General features: G+C 40.2%; 1 protein-coding gene across 5 annotated transcripts in view; it reads right to left on the bottom strand.

Moving 5' to 3' along the window:
• LOC147331533 (integrin alpha-7-like) overlaps nucleotides 1-18174 on the bottom strand; it is a 38783-nt gene extending 20609 nt beyond the window's left edge. For 3 of the 5 annotated variants that reach the window (XR_015129196.1, XM_086293949.1, XM_086293948.1), the window contains exons 1-5: nucleotides 17767-18174; nucleotides 2048-2175; nucleotides 1526-1605; nucleotides 1032-1287; nucleotides 161-292 (exon numbers count right to left, since the gene is read on the bottom strand). Coding sequence is in view for 4 of the 5 variants with exons in the window: in XM_086293949.1 (XP_086150075.1) it covers nucleotides 161-292; nucleotides 1032-1287; nucleotides 1526-1605; nucleotides 2048-2175; nucleotides 17767-17984 (814 nt within the window). In the remaining variant the exon portion in view is untranslated. The remainder of the gene's footprint in view (nucleotides 1-160; nucleotides 293-1031; nucleotides 1288-1525; nucleotides 1606-2047; nucleotides 2176-17766) is intronic. The other 2 variants (XM_086293951.1, XM_086293950.1) reach the window with 1 other exon arrangement.
• Between the last annotated feature and the right edge of the window lie 3995 nt (nucleotides 18175-22169).

The raw sequence follows: 22169 nt of genomic DNA on the forward strand, positions 1-22169 counted from the left end.
TTCTTCAACCAATCAGAGGCAGTTTTGTTGCTACTGTTGCTAATTCCTGTGGTTAAGTCAGCCGTGTTGGGGTACAGTCTAAGTCCTGGTGTCATCCTCCCCCGGCCCTCTCTATCTCTCCTGTGCGCAGGCAGCAGTGAGCAGGGAGGGCAAATCCTACCCAAGTAACTGTGGTAGGGCACAGGGATGAGCTGGGCATTAAGTTGTTTTTCATCTGCCACCTCGTAAGGTCCGTCGTCATAGATACCGAGGTCAAGCAGAGTCTGGTTTAGGAGCTGAACACGCATCTCGCCTGGAAAGGAAATAGGTGAGGGCACAGCACGGTGACAAACACAGATTTGCACATTATCTTAAACAACAGGGACAAGGTCATAGATACGCATGCTCACGTGTTGCTTCCCAAATCCAGCATGTGACAGAATTTAGACATTTTAGAACAGGCGTTGTGTAAATTCAGCTTTTGTTCCATAAAGCAGCCTTTTATTAAAATATGAATCATCCAGAAACTGATGTTTGCATCCAATATATCTTAGACCATTTATATTAAATGGATTAAGCTGTGCTGCATATTTTCAGTGTTCAATCAATAGACTGGCCTATAAATTAATTGGATTGTCCTGTTAGTAGTACTTATTTAATTAGACAGTTTCATTGCATTGCTTTTCTTCTCTAGCATGCATTAGCTGCAACAGGAGTTTCTTCTCATATTTCTTTTACATTCGTGGTAAATCGTCTTTGCACTGTAATAGAACAACACTCAGAAAGGCATAAGAGAAGGAATCAGTAGATACTAAAGACAAAAAAACCCACTGCCAGTTCCTTCTGCTTAGCATTCATCTTTATGAATGAAACGGGGCATGTCAAGAAGGGATCCATCTGAAAGATGATTTCCAGCCCTTCGTCACCCCTTGCATGCATTTTTGTGAGCAGTACATTCAATCCCAAATCACACTACACAGGTTTTCCTCTGGTCTTCCGATTAGTAAAACATGAAACTCTAAATAAAGGCTTCTATCAGTCGGTCACATTACCTTTCCAGTTGTATGTTCCTGGAGCACCGAACAGAATGAAGTTTTTGTCTGGGGTGAAACTGACAGACAGGCCCTGCTGACAGAAACCGAACTGCTCGTGTCCCTGTGGCCGACCCTCACAAAACTTCCATTCTCCTCCGTCCAGGTCATCTCGATTAGTCAGGTCCTCACTCAGGACATAGCAACGGCCAATGGGATCCCGAGTCTCTGACGACTGGTTTACACGTTGCCTCAGTTCGTATAGATGAGCGCAGGTCTGGTGAAGGGGGAAAAACGCATTAGGGTTTCCTGGATATCAGTTAGCCTTTGATTTTTTTTTTTAAAGAATATGATACTATGCAACAGTGTAATGACCAAATTAGTCTTAAAGTCTTCATCATTATAAACAACAACTTGGCAGATGAACCAAAGCTGGAAATGCACAATGTCTGCTCTTATATCTCTTGATCATCAGCACAACGTGAATTTACCCAATTTGGGCATTTGGTACTCACCACAACCTTCCCTCCAATGCCCTGACTCTTGACTGTAACTCCCAGCCACTGGTTGTGCTTGCTCTCTCTGTCCCACCTCACTGAAAGAGAACACAGAGTGAACTGTCAGTCATGACGGCTTCTATATTGTATTGTTTTCTGGTTACAAGCAAACAGAACTTTGTTATTTATTCACTTCAGCTATTAGAAGTGTTATTTCACTTCTCACTTCACAAAAATGAAGCAGGTATCTTTATAAATATGATACAGTAACAGTATATATTTCCATGATGTCATTAATATTCTGCCTGGGATAATGTAGTTTATAATAAAGATAATTCTCTTTGACCGACGGAGGTCCAGGTGTTATTTAGATTTCTTAAAGCCCAAGTTGATGTGTTTAAAGTTTTGTCTTTGGTTGAAGTGTTTAATTTCACAGTACAGAGAACAAAGTGAAACACCAAGAATAAAAGTCACGTCATAGTTTGGTTGATGAATTGACAAATTAACCGACAAGTTGTTTCAGCTGCACTTGAAACCCACCGTCTCCATCGATGTCAACCCTCTCACAGTCGTACTCCTCTGGTGTGATCGGACACCTGAACAGGGCTCCTGGTCGACTGCCCGTCAACTTACCCTGCCCTGCCGCCCTTGGAGCTCCCACCAGTATCCTAAATAAAGGAAAATGAAAGGAAAGTTAATTGTAAAACCTGGTGTCAAACGTTGATAGTGCATAATACAAATTAAGGTTTCCTCAAAGCTGTTCTTCACCTTAAGTTGCCATTACTGTAAAGTACAATTACGTGCAGTTCAAGAGACACCCTGAACACGAGGCTACATTCAGTAGAGTATGTTATGTTGCCTGAAATATATTTATGACAGCTCTGGGAAATCTATATCTAGTGTACCTTGTTTGCACTCATATCCAACAGCTATTATCAGTTGTCCCTAAATAACAAGGCCCAGAAAAGTTTTATTCTCAGTGAGGTGGTTGCTGATATTTTAGGGCCAGTGTCACGGCCCTCTGCCTTATTAGGAGTGGCTGATTCAGGCCAGGATGCTATTTAAAAACCGAATGTTCACATTCCACCCAACACTGTCAGTCATGGCATATGCATGGAAGCGAGACATGGGGAAACACAGAAGACAAAGCAAAAAATAAAGAGCAGAACAGGAAGCCTGAAAAACAGATACCGAGGTCTACCCTGCACTGCCACCGAACTGTGCCTACAGGTCTAATTATGACAGTGATGTTAGCTATGTCAGTGCTACGCTCAGCTGTGCAAATACACCCTGTGCAAAATGCTCCAGCCAACAGCTCTCCTCCTATCTACTCCCTAACTATCTACTGTTATGTGCACACTTAAATTAGAGCTATCACTGTGTGAGGGAAGACTTTAAATAGAGTTTAACAAGCTAGAAGCTTAGCATGGATCAGCCAAGAGTAACTCTAACCTGGTGTCTCAGTGTTTACAACGAGGCAGCTATAACAACAATGCTAGGTGCAGAGCAACTCCTCTTTACTGGATAGTTCAGATCAAAATATGCTCGATAGCGTACACTGCATACATTTTACTGCACTGCATCCACTCTGCTCCTGGTAAAGTAATTGGATCAAAGGTGCATCATTTCCAACCTTATCCAGCTTTATCTGTAGCACGCGTAAAGCTGGATGTGGCGTCAGGCACACGAGCAAGACATTATTACATTACTGGAATAACACAAAGCCTATCTAGTCATCAAGATCTTTATCTAGTCTTTTTGATATCACAACAGTGTATTTAAATGCATCTCTCTAAGTTTTATGAAGATTTAAGCCTTAATTATACTTTTTGCGTCAGTGAGTCTGATGAGGATCAAGTTACATGAATTTCGTCATCAGTCAGAGAGTATGGAGGTCTATGCAGATGTCCATGTGCTTGCCAGTGTTTTATGACAATGTGGACCAGCTAATCCAAGACTTTATATTAGAATGCACCACCTGCGCATCCTCTCCAGGTGGACTTCAAAGAAATATAACAGGAATGACCACTTGGCTTTTCCTTGATTGTCTTCTGTGGACACAAACCGTCTGTCCATAGAAGACAATCAAGAAGAAGCTACAAGCAGCATGGCCTTCTGACAGTTAATCCAGATTTAAATTCTGCTCTGCTGAATTATTATTTGTGATCCCAGAGGAGCTGAGGATGCATTCACGTCACTAAATTGCTAACAGCAAAAAAGCTAAGGGTTATTTTGTAACTGTAACATGTAAACATGTACGCTATCAACAGAATTTAGATAATGTACCTTGCAAACATTAATACCTGCAGGTATTTATACAGTGCATGACTAATTAACTAATAATAGCACATTGACATACTAACTGCGGGCTAATAACAAGTTGTTGCATGTGCCAGTTGTGACTTTGGCTCCATACTCAGACAGGGTGTTCCTGTCACAAAAAAGCTGTACTAGCAGGCACACACTAGCAATTAAACTAAATCAACTGCTGGATAACATAAAATGCTATATTATTTAAATATCATTTCACCTAAAAGGAAATGAGATATGATCAAATTACAAACGAGTCTTCTGCAGAGCTTTCATGGTCTGCATTCTCCACAACAGACAAAACTTTTATTTTTTTATTGAAGAAAAGAGCAAGTTCGCATAGGTAATGTGCAAACAGCATCCAGGGCAGAAACAACTATACACTGTTAACAGGACACTGGGTTTTTTGTTTGTTTGTTTATTTGTTGGTTGGTTGTTTTTTTTGGCAAGCATCCATAAAGAGAGCACGCTAACATGAAGCTAGTGAGGAAGATCCCAGAGTGATGTTGAAGCTGAGTGTATGCTGACCCGAGTCCAGCAGCCAGACCCTGATCTTCATCGGGTAACAAAGGCAGTGAGTCAGGTTCAAACATAGCCTCTGTTTTTGCAGTAAAATTAATGGCAAATGCTGTGAAACGCACTTTGGGATGGTTTCCAGCTTTGCTGTTGGCTTTGAGTTCATACTCAAACACTAAAAAGCAGCTGTTGCATAGGTGCTCATTAGGACAGGAATTTGTGCAAGTGTGTGAAACTGCAGCCTTAACTTTATCTTTTAAAAGATAAAAGTAATTATATGAATAGGCCGTGTTAGGTAATGCAAAAGTAATATAATATGTAGTGTTAGAAATTAAGTAACATTATTAATTAAGTAACACAATGCAATAATAGTAGTATTCTGGCTGAGCAAAGCACACATAAGATCCAAAATGTTCAAAATGTTGATCTTAAAATATAAAACGCTGTAAAATTAAATTAAAGTAGCAAAAGCAATAATTAACCAGACACACTCTACTCAAACTGATATATTTAATAATGCATTAGCCTGTGTAGTTGTCATTGTGGCAGTTAGGTAACCTACTTTACTAATCCTACTCTGAACTGTCACCTTCTTGTGTTGGAGTAAAGTGGTTTCCCCTTTAAATGTGATGTATAAGAACTAAGTAGACTCAAATGGCAATACTTATGTACAAGTATCTCACAATTTGTATTTTACTACAGTCTACTCACATAAACTACCGCTGACACATCCCAGACTGCCAGACAGCTTAACTTTCTATTTTCTGCTCCTGTCGTCTCTTTCCTGACAAGTACTTCTGGTGAGGTGCAGCTGTGCATGCCTCAGGAGTGATTCCCCTCACCTTAACAACCAGAAACTAAAACAGCCACAGAGCGCAAACATGTGAAATGATGTTTCACATCACCAGTGATGCACATGCAAGAAAAACTAAATCTTCAAGTGATGTTACGCCGATGCAAATACACGTATAACAAAGAGGAATAACATATCACTAAGAAAAAAAACCCGAAACTGATAAGATCCGATCCCTCTCACTGCGCTACATTCCAGGAGGCTCTGGTTTATGTTTAAGAGTTAAGGTGATACCTCACTTCCCCCCACATGCTCAGATACATGGGCAGGTGTGAGGATGTGAAGCTAGAAGCTCTGATTATCTCTTATAGCATTATTATTTGTAAAAAATAAATAAATAATAATAACAAGACTTTTTTCCTTCAACTGGAAAGCTGTGCAAGCCAGAAGGAATTATTTCTGCAGAAATGATCTCATAACCTCTTATGTCTCATAAATATAAGATGAAACAAGTCAGAAAAAGTTTATATGCCCTAAAAGGTTTATTTATTTAAGTCAAATGGCTGAAGCCTCAAGTTAGAAAACTGTCTACATTAACATATTTGCAGAGATTCAACATTGTTTTCATTACTTACATGAAATTTGTTTGGAATTACACCTTTGCAAAATTAAGCAAAAAGTGTTGTGACCTTTTCCTGTAAGTGAATTCTGAAGACACATGTACCAAATTTGACACGAATAAATCTTGTTGGCTGACTTGAGCTTTCATTTATTTGCCCTTTACTCTGCTTCTAACTCATATCATTGTTTAGGATTGACTCAGACTGATCGTGCGCTTCACTGCCAAGCTCATTCTCTCAGTAAACCCACATTTGGTATGGTGTGTGCATGTGTGCCTTTGTGTGTGGAGGTGTGTTGTTGCTGACCCTGGGGGAGATATCAGGGTGTTGATGTGATGGTCTAGTAGAAAACCCACATGAACTCAGGCCCTGCAGATTCAGCACCAGCATGCATGTGTATGTATTACATTGCCATGTTGAACACATAGATTAGATAAGGCACCTGGGTTCTGTCTACAGCAGGAGACAGAGAAGACAGAAGCCCCTACCTGTTTATAGCCTCATATAAAGCTTTACTTGAGGATAGCTTTTCTACATGCCAGTGATCTTCATACTGGTGGGGGACAAACCACTGCAGGTGGAGAAGGAGGGGGAAAGCACGAAGCAAAAGTAAGTTGAATGAGTTGAATTTTCTTGGTAAAACTAAACAGATAAGAATTTTCTGATACCATTCTGCTGACTGTTACTTAACACAAACTCAGGTTGGCTCCTGTTTTATTATTATTGGTTGATTAAAAAAGTGTGGGATGTGATTTTTCTTTGGCTTTTGAAGTGTGGCGTGTCAGAAAGGTTTGGAGAACCGCTAAACTTTAACAACACATATGCAGTGTTAACTTACAGATGTTAAGTAGAAGACTGTTAGGTTGTTTGTTAGCTGTGTGCATCCAAATGCATCCATTATTTGCTGACATACTTCAATTGGAACAAAGCTGTGCTTCTACTAGTAGTCAGTCAGACCGGCATGGTTACACCAGCAGGTATGGCACAAGTACAAAAGCTGCATTATTGTGAGGTCTTTATCTTACAATATAAAGCGCCTTGAGGCGACTGTTGTTGTGATTTGGTGCTATAAGATAGGAACATCTCCCATCACACATATAAAATCCTGAACTGATGATCGAGAAGGGCATGAAAACAAACCGTCAGTCATTTTTTAATCAAGTAATTACAGTGCTCGAAGAGAATTACAGATTGCCCATTACAGAAAGCAGGAGGAGGGGCGACTTCACAAGGCTGTATGTAAATTAGTGCGTTCTTTGCACTTGAGAATTTAGAGTATGTACAGAAAAAAATGAAAAAATGTTGTCAACAAAACAAAATACCAATGCACAGTTATTACTGCTCCTTTCCAAAACATCTTAAATGTCCACACCTCTGCTCTGATTTGTGATTTACAGCCACTCCAAGGCCATCATCCCCTTTTTCACTCGCTGATCATCACAAAAACAACACAGACACTCATTATGCTGCGCTCATATGTTCGCTGAGGGGAGCATGTGCAGTGACCCCAACACTCTCTCCATTATCCCATCCACCCATCCCCCATCCAGGTTGGGTGTCCACACACACGGTCTCTTCCTCCCTCACTCCTCCCCCACTTTCAGGAGTCACATCTCTCTGTTTAGCCTCCCATACAGCAGCCAGTGAGACCAGCAGGGAACCAGGACAACAATGTGATCAAGTTGAAAGAAATCCATCACATATGTTGCAATTTGGACCAATAATCCTGCAGTAAATAACAAAGAAAGAGCACAAAAATGGTATTATATATACAGCAGGGTTGGCCTATCCCACAGACTTGGTCTCCACGCGCTTGCAGCTTATTAAATTGTTTATACCAATTTTGGTAGTGTCCATCTTCCTGTTGAAGGATCACGTGTTCCTCTGTGGCTTGGCGAAAAAATTCCCCGAACCCTTACAATGAAATTCATATTCTCATAAATTAACTAGTACTCGTGCTAAAAACAAGGGTGCCTTTTCTTTGTTGTGAAAGAAATACTTGGGGTGGAAAGTGTTGACATGCCAGTCTGTAAACAAACCAATACAGCAGTGAAGAAGAAGATGCAAACATCTGCAGGGAGCTGAATTCAAAGCCCTGCATTGTTTGTTTAGAAAGAGAAAGCACTGGCACTTTTCACGCTTGTCCATTTAATCATTTTAAAGAGCAACAGCAGATACTTTTATCTGAAGCCCAACCCTTTTCTCTGAATGTTTCAGCCATGGGCTTTAATAGCATAATCACATTTGTGAAATGACTCAAATATGCTGCAAATATTTGCAGTGTTTTGTTTCACTGCATTATTGCTAGTGCTTCTGAGTCTGTGTGCTCACACCCTCAAACATCGTTCCACAACAGAGCAGCGTGAGATTGCTGCTCTATAGACAGAAGCTATAAAAGATCAGCATGGGGCCCAGAGGCTTTTTAGACCTTCTGTTGTTATCTTGGAGTAAGACTGTGACCTCTGACCTGGAAATACACAGACTCACGCATCACACTTGTATACACATTCACAAAATATATGCTATCGTGTGTATAAATGGCTGAAAAATGCATTAATACTCATGCAGATAGTACGCAGACTGTGAATTACAGGCCTACACACAGGCTGTCGAACAGTGTCGACCAAGGTGACGACTCTCGTGAACCTTGAGCCAAATGGCACTTTTTGTGTAAACACCTGACTCCAGTTTCTTGCTGACGAGAAAGCAACAGCTGAGAGCGAGGTGACCGAGTTGTGAATCACCCTGTTTTAACATTTCCAGTATGGGCAGGCGAGCAGAGAGTTGGGCACTACTCGATAATTTGCAAAAAGAGAGAGACAGAAACAGCTGCCAGTTCCTGCAAATCTCCTCTGGGATATTGTGGTTCACTGCCCACGGATGTGACTCAACGTCCTGCCTGTATGTGAACATCACAATCATGGTGCATTAATGTACAAAAAATAAGATTTGTTTTTTTTAGCTGACTCTCACGACAGCAAGAAGAGGCAGAAATGGTTCTTGAAGTACTTGGTAACCCCATCCTCACTGCACATGCATTTTTAACAACCCCCAAACTCACCACCTGCCCCCCTGATCAATGAATGAAGAGCCATTTCGGGGCATAGATGGGTAAATAATGGCCCTCGGGTACTATACCATCCCTTGTCTGTTCCTTTTATATTCTCATTTTGTCCCCCATCCCTGCCATTAGCTGGTCATACATGTATTGATCCGTCTCTGTACTTATCTATTAGGGTTCTCAAATTCCACTGCTAATTTTTAGTGTGTCTTATTTATTTCCCATTGTCATTGTTTTTCTTTAATTCATTAATGAACTGCAGTTTCTTGGTAGTTTGGTGCATAAGCTGTCTGGGCTCTCTGGAAACTCGAATCTACAGAATATAGTGAACCAAAAGCAGTTAAAAAGTCAATTCAATGTTAATATCCCAAAAATGCTTGTGATCACATTTGGAAGCCCATTAGTCACATGTGTTTATTCATATATGTAACAGCTTAATTTTAGTGATGCATAAACTTAGCCAACACACTACATTTCAACTTTCAAAGCATGGTGCCTTTTTATTCTGCATTTCATTGTAAGTCAGATTCGTCAGTTCAGCTCATATCTGTTGAAATTACTGACGCAAGTCTCAATACGACACTGCAACAATTATCTATTAAAGAACAAATAAAACATTCACTTTATATGATCACTGCCATCAAAATTGAAAAATTTAATTGAAAATCTAGTTTAATAATTCCAAACAAAAAGCATCAACATCTCTCATAATTTCCTGCTCTGGTCTGGTTTGCATGGCACGGTGTGTTTCTGGACACAGATCAGAGGCCCATCAGTTCTAAGTCGAGCTACTATCTAGGTGATTTATTAAACTGCTTCTTTATCAGTCACACACACACACACACACACACACACACACACACACACACACACACACACACACACACACATTTAATCAAAGAGAAGGCATGCAATGATTTATTCATCCCTGCAGGTCCCGTTACCATCAGACCCTCGACACCTCCCCCACATTCAGATCGTGCCGTTTTCATAAGTGAGTGCTGGGGTCAGCTCAACGTATTGCTAAGATTTTTATCGGAAATCAAGGAAAGCAAAAGGTCAGAGTCAAAAATTACAGATCATTATTTATGCAGTTAATGCTACAAAATGTTTAAAATTAAAAGCATATATGTGTAACCTCAAGATTTTATCTGTTCACTGTGAAATTCAGATGCAGAAACAGTTTCTGCAGCACTGCCTCCATCAGATCCAAGTTATATGTTTCAGCCTGACGCTGCAGATTGTGCATCAGCTTTCAGTGTGCACGCAGTCTGCAAAGTAATATTCCTGAAAGCTCTGGACCAGGCAGTGCTGCTTCCCACCGAGCTTTTGTCCAAGCCCAGGCAGTCCAGCAGAGGAACAGAGGAATGCTAAATAGACAGAGAGTGATTGGGAGGTAGAAAAAAGGGCATTAATCGAGTGTATGTGCACGAGAGACTGTAAAGCTCGTGCTGCATAGCCTTTGCTTTTTCTGATCCCTCATATAAATAAGCACTGCAACAATTCTTAGATTTATGAGGCTTTCACATGAATGGCCTCTGGGAGATTTAGTGAGAAAGTTACTGTGGGATCAACTTAAAGGGGGGAAGAGAGAGCGGGAAAAGAAATCATGAATTGAATTAGGGAGGGGAAAGGGGGGACGCTTCATTCTAAACTCTTAAGCCAGGGTGAAAAAGCAGCTTTTATCTGCCTGTTGTAATGTAAATGAGCACCCATAAATTCTTCTTTGTATAATAAATGTGTGAAGAAGTTCTGCTGTGTCCTGTTTAAAAACACTTATAGATATATATGTGTGAAACACCACAGGGAGGGATGGAGAATACTGTGAATGAGTCATAATTCATCAAATAAAATCAGGAATATTGTCCAAAATGTGGAAGACTGATCTTGGCTGTCGAGGTGAAGGTGAGGGACCGCCAAACAATTTTCAGCTAGTAGGAGAAGGACACGTCATCAACACAGGGCGGCGAACAGATATTGATCATGTGTTGCTGTTTGAATTGTTGTCTTCACTATAGAAGTTCATCATTTCTGATAAGTGCATAACTTGCAGTGTTCACTAAGGTTTTCACAAGTTTCTAGTGTGCACAGTTTAACACATGGAGTACTAACAGAAGTAACAGAAATGAGGTGACAAACAGGTTCGAGGTAACAATCTGTCAGTGAACAGCTCATTGCACTTATGAAATGGAAACTCAGTCTTTCTACACAGTGTTTATGACTTTATACGGTGGTAGGTAGCTTTTTCCAGAAAACATCACTGTGACAGTGACATTGTCTCCTTGGCCATAACTTACTGTGGTTTTTACAGCAAAGAGCGCACTGTGGCAGTGAGGCAGATGGCAAGATGGTTACATTGTTCTTGGTCAGATCCTCTCTCAAGCGACATCCAAACATGAAGCGATTCAGTCGTTGCTCATTACTAAAACAGTTGGTCATGACCTTCTTGGCTCTTGTTGCCATGGTAATGCTCAAATGTATTTATTACCCTGTTGTATATCAGTTAATGGTATCTTTAGCTTTTGGTGGTAGCTGCTTTAATTGGTTGCCTCAGTGTTGATAACCAACAACTGTCACTAGCATGCATTTCACCCATTATCACTTAAAGTCAGTGGCTTTATACAGTTGCTGGTCATCATGTAATTTTGAATCACTTCTTGTGTAGATGCCCCTTAACAAATATAATTACTAATTATATAAAGCACATTCCTGTGTTGAGTCATTCATTAAAGACATTGAGCAGATGTTGGAACAAGTTCCACTTTCCACTTAAAATTTTCACTATGACTTCAATGGATGCGTCACGATTCGGCAGTGTGGCAGGCAGTCACAATACTGTGACTATCTATTAGGTCAGACACAGACTACCTGTTTCCCCCAGTTTTTAGTGTTTGTTGGTCTAATCTGTTGCTCGGTGCATTTTCTGTATAGATCTGAAATCAGAATGAGAATTATAATCCCTATGTAGGTTTTATGATGTTTTTAGAAATTATGATGTTTTCTCTTCTCCAAAGCAGAACAACAAAGTACATGGGGATGTTTCCCAAAATGTCAAACCCTTCTTGTTTTGCAAACTCTGTATGCCTTTGGAATTCAGCATGTGATCACCCCTATGTCCCAGTCTTCCTTAGGGTGTTAATCATGCCTTCGGTTCAAGAGGAGGATTTGTTCGGCCTCAAAAAGCATTGCTTTGGATTCATATTCAGCCAATGAAACCAAACTCCAGACACATGTCTGTGACTATGTCAGCTACCTGTGCCCCCCCAGGCTCTGAGACAGACTGCGCCTACTCTCAGAAGCAGTACCACATGTAAACATGACCCCTACTGCAACCTGAGACTTTATTACTTTTCCTATGAATGCTTTGCAACGCAGTCAATTGTAAATCAACTGTAGGATAAATCACAGTCTAACAGTATTGTCAATGATGTGTGGCTTTGCAGCACGCACTGTATATGGATTTATTATATAGATTTGGACTTTGATATAGAATTTGATAATGCACAAGTGATGTTACAGATATTTCAGTGAAAAAAGCAAGCTAGGATTAGCAAAGACGGACTGCTGTGCCTGGACATGTGTTAAGCACTCTGAAACTCAGAAATCTGTACATTATTAATGAATTATGACAATATTAGAGCATATTGTCTTATAGGAATAACTTTTTCTTAATTATTTTGGGCAGACTTACCACAGCGTAAAGATGTTTATTATTTAAATTTAGGTAAACAGGCAGTGGGGGGCTCAAGCCCAGGGAGATTCCCGTCTTCACCAGGCAGTACACTAATAGCAGAAGCACTTCTCTTAGCATTAAAAATAGCAGATGTACACATAACTCAGACTCAAATACCCATCACGTCTCATCCTCTGTTTGGCGTTAGCAGCAAAAGATGAAATTCTCTCGTTTAAGCTTTGGCCTGTGCTCAGGAAGAAAAACAAAGGTTTACAAAAGGCTCTAAACTGTGGCCTAGTTTTACTTCAGCCGTGTCAACGACCTGCTTGTCCTCACAGTATGTGAGTCAGTATGATAATATTGTGTCACATGGGTTGACCTTTACTGCCATACTGAAAATAAGCTGCAAGGTTTGATGCTGCAAAACTGAACAAAAAGGCAGTCATTGTGTACGCGGTATCAACTCCAAACAGTATTGCCTTTTCTGATCTTTGCTGAGCTTCTGATAAACTGTGAAACTCCAAAGCCGCTGGCGGTGAAACTCTTTCAGGGGCGACAGTATGACTACGCTGATCTGTATTAGCACTCGCATTACTTTATAGTATGATTTAATCATGAGTCAGCACAGCACAGAGCATCAAAGAAAAATATCATTTTCTCAGTCGAATAGAGTGACATAACACACAATGACTGTAAAACATTATGGCCACAGGTGACAGTAACCCAAACCCTCATCATAGAAAAAGAAAGTGAGTCAGTAGCATCTGATTACAATAAGTTTCAGGCAGACGGCTTCACGAGGGCTGGAGACTAAACTACCAAATAGGAAATGTAATAACACAGAGGGAATAAGGCTTAATGGAAATGTATTATTCAGACAGGAAGCATAACTATTGTGCTGCTTCTGAATAATACATCTCTGAAGGGGCATTAAAACCTCTAATATTTAGAATTTCCCACCAAGATACATGGAAGAATTATTTTTTCATTATGTTCCTAAAAACAACATGTCAGGATTGTCCAGAGTGTAACACACTAGATGGTTTCCATTTCCCGCTGAAAGCCATTTTTCTTTTAATAAACATAATTCCAAAAGTCTCATAGACCCTAAGAGGATTTTTATTTTAATGCAATTTATGATTTTACCTCAAATCTAATTAAAACATGACTTAAAAGCATGCGAAATGGCACAGAATGATTTTGTGTTGGTGATCCCAGAACACACGCTGAGAAGGATAAAAAGTATTGGTAGTAGGGGAGACCGGGGATAGTTGTAACATTTTTGACATTTCTGTCTGTAAATTGGAGCTCTTTTAAGGTAGTGGTTTCAAAATGTAATGCAAAGTATTTACATGTCTCGGCTATTAAATAGTGCAGCTATTTTCTCTGCAGCACAATTACCCATTGTATGGTATGGCCTCAAACACAAAGAGTGAAATGTTACAATTAACCCCATAGTCTGGGTTAGTTGTAACATATCCTGGGGTGAAATGTAACACAATGAAATAAGGGTAGCCTACTAACAAAATATTAACATGTAATCTTTGTTTATTCAACACATGAATGCACTTAGAGCCATTAATGTAGCTGTGTGTGTGTGTGTGTGTGTGTGTGTGTGTGTGTGTGTGTGTGTGTGTGTGTGTGTGTGTGACAGAATGCAGAAATCTAGCTTTTGAACATATTCCAACCCCCCAAAAAAGACAAATTATGGAATTTTCTGCAACTGAATATTTCATTAATTTTGGTTGGTCTTCCTTGAGTTTGGCCTCATTGGCTCAGTGGGCATTATAACCTACAACTCTTGCACCAATTTTGAACATAACAATGAAGCTGAAAAAATGTAGTTGTTCACCAGCATCGCAATTCCATTACTTTTTATCCTGGCTTACCTTGGTGTGGTTTGCAAAGTGCCTCAGAAAGATGAGGAACTCTGTTTCTTGCACCCATCCTGATTTATTTCCACTACCAGTACTTCCTACTGGTCCATCTCTGACACAGAGGTCTGCATAATGTATGTGTGGGAACACAAACAGGCATTAACCGCATATACAAAAGCGACCAGTGAACCTCTCTCTGCTGATGTCGTTGCCCCAACTTGTTTAATATAAGTTAAAGTAATAGTGTGGTAAGTTGCAACATCTGCATTATTGTTACAACTAACCCAGACTGTTGCTGTTACAACTGACCCAGACTCCTATAGCCATGAACTAGCTAACATTACAGCCAACGGCTAAAACATTAGCACTAAAGACCTACACAGAATATATCCCCATAGACATACAAATAACATAATTTAAGTTTGATGAGTTTAACTGCAAAGCAGATAATGCTATTAGAAATTGAAATAAAGTAGAAAAACTTACTTTTTGGCGTACAAATTACTTTTTTTCGTGTTAAATTGTCTGTGTTTGACGAAATGTGCTGATTTTTCACATGTGATAGCAGAACTGAATTAGGCATGCACAGGATGAGTCACATCATTTGAAACTTAGCCCTGATTGGAGAAATTGGAAGTGTTACAACTGACCCACGTTACAACTATCCCCGGTCTCCCCTACTTTATATTACAGCTCTAAAGTAATATGGTAATAGTGGGGTTATAATGTGGTTTAAAGACAGAGGCAATAACCATGTCATAACATTTACTTATCACACAATAATTGAGGCAAAAACAATGTGGAATACATTATTAATGTGGGCTTATTAACACATTAATGTCACATTTTATTACATGTTAAATTCAAACGACTACAAAGAAAATAAAATTTTATTGTATTACCAAAATATCTGATTTTGACTCCTTAGCATTTGTTTCTGCAGCCCATACTCATCGTTTTTAAGTGCAGTGAGTTTCTGTGCATTTTTAATCTGGCGTCCGCATATGTGGACATCACATCGCTACTGGCTGTTGCTCAGGTAGTAGCTCACCTACTAGCCGGAAGGTTGGTGGTTTGATCCCAGTCTGCTCCAGTCTGCATATCCAAATATCCAAGATACTAACCCCATGTTGCTCTCCAATGCATCCATCGGAGTGTGAATACATGTGTGAATGTTAGATAGGCAGCACTTATAAACAGCTTAAAAAGTGCTTGTGGGAATAAGTTCATGAACAAGTTGTTTAACCTCCTAGGACCTGCCGTCCACATATGTGGACATCACATTTTGGGTTGTCTAGACCAAAATACTCAATTCTGCTCTACAAGGGCCTGATGTCCACTTACGAAGACATTATACTGCCACTGTTCTAGCAAAATTTAAAAGAAATGTGGATCTCATTTTTGTCAAAAACAAAAATCTGGTATTTCTTTGTTTTTATATTCATCAGGTCCCAATCAGCCCAAATAGCAAAGAGAAATTAAAAACGCCATGAAAGAGTTCGGGTCTTAGGAGGTTAACAGACACAGCTGTAGCTGGTGGACTGAGAACGGCTAAAGAGTCGTGTATTTTCTTCAGGAGACAGTAAAGACTAAAAACAGAGTTAAAAGCGTTGCATTTGTCAGTGTGGCCATTATTAAAAATAATGTTTTCTAAAATCGTTTTGTCAACTTGCTGAAATGGCAGAACGTTCTCAGACTGCTCCTCCTCCACAAAAGTGGGCATAAAATGCTGCTTTACCTTTTGGCCTAATGATTTCATTTCTTGAGCTAAACACTTTTAAAGGACATTGGTGTTCATGAAAAAATGTAGAGTAACAAAGCTGAAAGTTGACAAAATTTGTAATACTATACATTTCTTTGTGTATAGTCAAATTGTTTTGGGCCCCATTATTCAACATTTCTAAAACCCTGGCTGGCTACACCCTGCAAAGTCATCTGCACAGACCGACTGAGGATGAAATCACCATAAAGTCATCCAAACACAAAGTACTTTCCCAGCGTACCGGCAGCAACATCATTCATGCCACTCTCTTCCAGTAGATGCATCATCACATCAGCACATCAGGTCAGAGTTTTATTGACTGTCTCCTGGCTCTAACATCCCTGATGGACAGTTTTGCTGGAGTCTTATCCCTTGTTTACTCAGGACACAGCAGTCAGGGATACAATGAGTATTCTGGTAGTTGCTTTTTAAAATAAGTCCCAGGAATGCTGCTGGACAGCATGCTGGTTTTCAGAGGGATGACATGACTGTGTCTGATGTCATTCCCCTGGTCTTACCAGGCGACAGGGTGACTCCAGCCCGAGTAAACTAAGCAGCCCGCAGTTAAATATGGAGCTCCAAAACAGGAGCTTGTAGCAAGTTAATTCCCTCATCCTTAAACATAAATTTTCCCTTATACCAGACATGTGACATGAACATTGCATTTGCTATTTTGGGGTTTGGAGTTAACATTACATTTATTTATCAGTAAATTTCAGAGGAAGATATTACCTCAAACGCTGCTATATTTATTTTACAGCTATAGTTCAACTGTTGGTTAAGATTTGGAATACATGTGTATTCTTCTCTGTTAGGATCTTATAAAATACAGAGTGCTGTGATATATGTAATTATTTTATATGCATGATTTTTCTTGCAATTCTGCAACTTTACTTCTTAGCTTCTGAATCTCACCAGATAGTGTGCGCTGTATTAATCTAAGAAGAGACTGTTTGACAAAAAGCAGCACCAAATTCATGACTAAAAGAAAATACACCACCAAATCAGATGGAACAGATCTCGTCAATATTAACCACAAAGCATCCAGACAGCTAAACTTGGGCAGCCTTTTATTCGCGGTCCTGTCGTAAACATGTCCAAAGATTTGCACGCAGGCTTGTTGTTATCATTTATTCATGACTTGCTGAAGGATTGGAACAGGACTCGTGAGTGTTCCGGTCACACTGGAAGACTCATCAAAACAGCTGCCGGCAAACAGCAGATCAGAGAGCAAACACACATGAACAGCTTAACTTTGGGTTCACAGGCACAACCAGACAGACTGAAGACTCCTCACTCTATACTTCATGGGACATGAGTTCCTCCAAGAGAATGACTTAAAAACACTCTTCTACCTTTTAGAGAAATCAGATCCTCACTTCTGATTCAGGAAGCTTGCTCTCATCCACTTTCCTCTCAGTGCAGACGCTGCACATAAGCAACTACTGCAGCAAAGCAGTGATTTGACAAATTGATGCAGTGCAGAAATGCTGGCTGTGTTGGCATTAGCATTTTAGATCCCTAAGAATGAACTCACGATGAGCTTTTGTATGAGAAGCAGGTGCGCACACAAGACATCACATATTTGACCTGAGTCAGAAACACACAGGACACACAGGACGAGCTCTGTGCCGCATTCACACTCACCAGCTCTGAGGGTCTGGATTACGCTGCTGGTGAAGCGCAAGAGAGAAGCCAAAGAAGGTGCCAGGGTCTCCCAACTTATGCAGTGTGTGAGTAGTATCCAAGTTAAAGCCCCAGACTTGAGTCGAAAGGGTCAACACACCCAAAATAAAGGTAGTCCACAGTTTAGAGGAATCAGATGAGAGGGGACAAGGGTTCCCATGTCCCACCAGGGCTGCCATAGTGGGGTGCAGGTCTTCTGGCAAAGCAAGTTCAACTCAAGAAGAGCACAGAGGAGATTCCTTTTGTGGGTCCCAGAGAGCCAAAGGGCAGTAAGGGGAAACCCTGCGTGAGCCTCCTCTGCTTTGCTCTCCTCTCTGGATGCCTGCCTTGTTTCCCTCGCTCTATTGCGCTGCCTCTCAACTCCGTTTGCTGCTGTCAGTCTGGAGAGCAGCCTGTGAAAATGCGGCTGCTACTACTATGTGTGCAAGTGTGCTTCCCTCAATGCATGTGCGCCTCCCCCTCCTCTGTGCTCAGAGGGAGACAGAGGACAAGTGCCTTGAATAGCCCGCTCACTCCTCCCCCTCCTCTCTCTCTCTCAGGCCTTCATCCCCTCCTCCCTCCCTTCCTCCCTCCCTCCCTCCTTTTCTCCCCTCTCTCAGCTGACATCAACACTCAAGGGACTTGTGCCAAAATACCAGGCAAGGTTGTCCGGATACTTGGAGGCCATTGAACAGAGCGAGAGCGGGTGAAAAGACAGCAGACTGTTTTATCTGTTGAGTTCACACGCTCCAAAGCGCCTCCCTCTGTGACCACCTGTTGCTGCAGGTGCATGTACATCGGAGTAATGCATACAAGAAACTCAATGTTCTTTTAGCTTTAAAGTCCCGACATCTCTGGAACGTATCTGGAGGACAAAAGGGGCAGAAATGTGCACAGTGACCCAGGAAACTTTATTTCAGGCCTTTAGCTCTCCTGAAAAGACAGAGTGGAATAATGTATGCACTGTGACTAAGCAGTGCCAACAGGGACATAATCTAACAAAGTGGGACTACACCCACACAAATTTCTGTTTCTCTGAGGTCAAATCTGCGCGCAGCTGTCAGCGTGTCACCTCAACTGTCCACACAATAAACGTCACGCAAACAGTTGCACATTAATTACACAAACAGGTGGCATTCTTGGAATGAGTTTACAGGTTTTTAGGACCTGTTTCCCCGTGGGGAGGGGGGGGGGGGGGGGGGGGGGTCTGTCGGGATGGGTTCGTTCAGATTTGATTGTAAAAGGTGACGACGCATTAATGTGGGTTGAGCAGGGTTTTCAAAGTTTCCATTTTTGACGCAATACATTTTTTTTTATGTGGACAGAAAGCTAAATATCAACATAATTAATATACATTTTGGATATATTCAAGTTAACACATACAGTGTACAGAAGAGTGTAACTTTTTACAAGGATCAGTGATTGAGCTGCAATCAAATACACTAAAAGGAAAAAGGAAGAAAAAAGGCAACTCTTTCAGTTTTAAAGCTTAAATCCAGAATAAAGTCATTATAAAACAGCTCCTTTTTATAATTAAGAGTTTTATCTCATTTTGATCAAATATCATCCTGCTGATTAAACTAGTTGGTCAGTGTGACTTCAACTTTGAAACAAGCTTAGGATTAGCATCTGTGGTAGTGTTATCAGTGTCTACATACACCAGCTTCCAGCAGGATGAGGCTCAGTTCTTCTCATGTGACCTGCTGGCATCATGAACCAGCTTCATGAACCTGCTGTTAAACTTTCTCTGCCCCCTGCTGCCCTTATGAGGGATTTAAAAATGATCCCATGTATGAGCACATTTAGCCCTAAAAAGATGTTTATACCTGAGTTTTTGTAGACATTTTTAAACATCTTCAACAACTTTTCACAGATGCTTTAATTTATTTTTTAAAGGAACTTTAAAACCCATTTCTGTGGCAAGACTAATGGAAGCACAATTGTGTGAGGTCAGTATTTTTTAAATAGACTTAGGATCTATTTTAATATTCCCCTTTGGAAATATTTCACAGTGAATCGCGGCTAACAGCATCAGAGATGTCCTCAATCAGCCTGAGGAGACGTGCAGGCCAAGGATGAATTTGCTGTTTCAGAGATATCTGGAGAATGTTTGTAGCTCAGTTACTTAAAATATTCGTCCCTCTTCTGATCTTTACAGGGATGAACAGACAGAGGCTTTCAGAGGCAAGTGCTGTTTCAGTCAATACATCCCCTCTAGATCAGAAAATAAGACATAAACATGCCTTTTGCATGATAGATTAAAGAAACCATGTTGGTACGACAAAGATAAATACAACAAGTATTCCTGTATAACAACTACTACTTGGTCATTATAACTTGAGGGTTACACATAGTAACTGCTTTTCATTTAATCTAATCCTGGATGAACAGTTATCGATACCACACACTGAATATGCTCTGTTGTTGCTAGCAGCAGCATGCTAACATGCTCATGTTTACCAGGTATAACCTCGACTCTGCTCACCATAGACCACCTTCATTTTTTTTAGCATGACAACATTTTATTTTATTTTTTTTAATTAAATAGTAAAGTATATATGTTTTGTGTATTTAGTCAAAAGGATCAAGAAGCAAGAAATACCTTTCATAAATTCAGAAGTTTATCTGGATCTGAACAGTTGATGATGATGTTTCCTCATTTTTGGTTCCGTTCTCTTTGTACACATGTGACATTAACTTTGATTTAAAAACATGGAGGCTGTTGTGGCTCTTTGTGTTTCCATTTGGAAAAGTTCGGTGTCTGTTTGAAGCACCTTGGCCACAGCGAGAGCCGGCACTGGGGAGTTTGTGCTTTTGTCAGCCGGAGCTCCCACACACAGCTCACTGGTTCACTGCAGAGTCCCAGATATTATCTAACACCAGATCAAAAAGGTGGTTTTATATTCAATGAAGCAGTGTTCCTTCTGTCTATTATGTGAGAGATGAGCTGCTTCATTTTGAGATAAAAAATACCAGAAGAACTTAGAAGAGAAGGAAAAATGTGGGTGTGGGATGTGGAGAAAATGCTGAAATATCTTAAAGGCAGCTCGGGCGGGAGGCCAGACAAGAATGCCTTTTGACAGAACAAAGCATAATCAGAGGCTGAGATAGAAGAAAGTGGAAAAAAGAAGAAGAAAGAGACGAGGAGAAAGAAATCAGTGAAGCTGGCTGTAAAGATTATCTGCCACACTATCCATGACACTGGCATTCCCACATAAGTGCTCATTAGCAGTCTGAGCCACGCTCCAAGGAGAGAGCTTATTTTAGACAGTAGACTGCAGCAGCAGTGCACACAGTCAGGGTCATTTCTCCCGTTTTAGTCCCACATTGCTTCAATGGCTGAGATTGCTGCAGTCAGCACTATTACTGTATTGATTTATGGACAGTGTAAGATGCTATAAGAGGGAGTTGGTGCTGGTTATTATGGGATTAAAACCAAGCATGCCCATTCTGGCTATATTTGTCTGAGTGCACTTTGGGAAGGCTTTTCTCGTACTGGTGAAAACATGTAATCACACGTTTATGGATGTAAAAACTAAACTTCATTCATTCATTCATTCAAGTAAGATGTTTTATTAAGCCTTATTTCTTTCTTATATATATATATATATATATATATATAGCACCGTACTAGCCAGAAGTATATAATGATGGTAAAACATCATTATATACTTCTGGCTAGTACGGTGCTGGACTAGCTTTTGCCTTAAGAACTCTTCATGGCATAGATTTAAAAAGCACTGGAGACTCAGGTCCGTATTGACATGACAGAATCACAGAGTTGAGTTGCTGCAGATTTGTGTTCATCCATGATGTAAATCTTCCACCACTTCCCAAAGGTGCTCTGTGGAGACCATTCATATTTAAGAAACCAGTTTTGCATGATGTGAGTTTTGTCACATCATCAGGTTGTCAACAGCTGTTGAACCGGTGTGCCTGGCTCATTAAAAGGGTTATATATGTTTTGTGCTTTTTACAGTGGTTTTGTAAAGGTGATAATAATAGTTATAACTCTTCAGAAATGAATTGAATTTGTATGCTTTTGTACAAACTTGATTTTTAATCACATCTTTAGTGTTGAATAGACTCTTGTCCAGGAGGTTATATTATTATAATAGGTTATATTATTATTATTATTATTATTATTATTATTATTATTATATAATATATATTACTGCTTCTGTTTGAGCCACAGAAAAATGTTGTTTGAACCACAGTTCACTAACAGTCATGGCAGTAAAAGCACCAGCGAGAAAAATCAAATTTACCCCAGATGTAAAATTGAGACATAAATGTTTGGCTCAGCTCTAGAATAACGAACAACAAAAAATCTAATGAATGTGAAAAAGTATCAGAGCAAAGGTCCCAGACAGAGCTAATACAGA

This window comes from Aulonocara sp. 'chitande type north' Nkhata Bay, linkage group LG5, assembly GCF_057382095.1.
Source record: "Aulonocara sp. 'chitande type north' Nkhata Bay isolate Kocher_YH1m ecotype deep benthic linkage group LG5, A_spYH_male_GT1.1, whole genome shotgun sequence".
In the NCBI taxonomy this organism is placed as follows: Eukaryota; Metazoa; Chordata; class Actinopteri; order Cichliformes; family Cichlidae; genus Aulonocara; species Aulonocara sp. 'chitande type north' Nkhata Bay.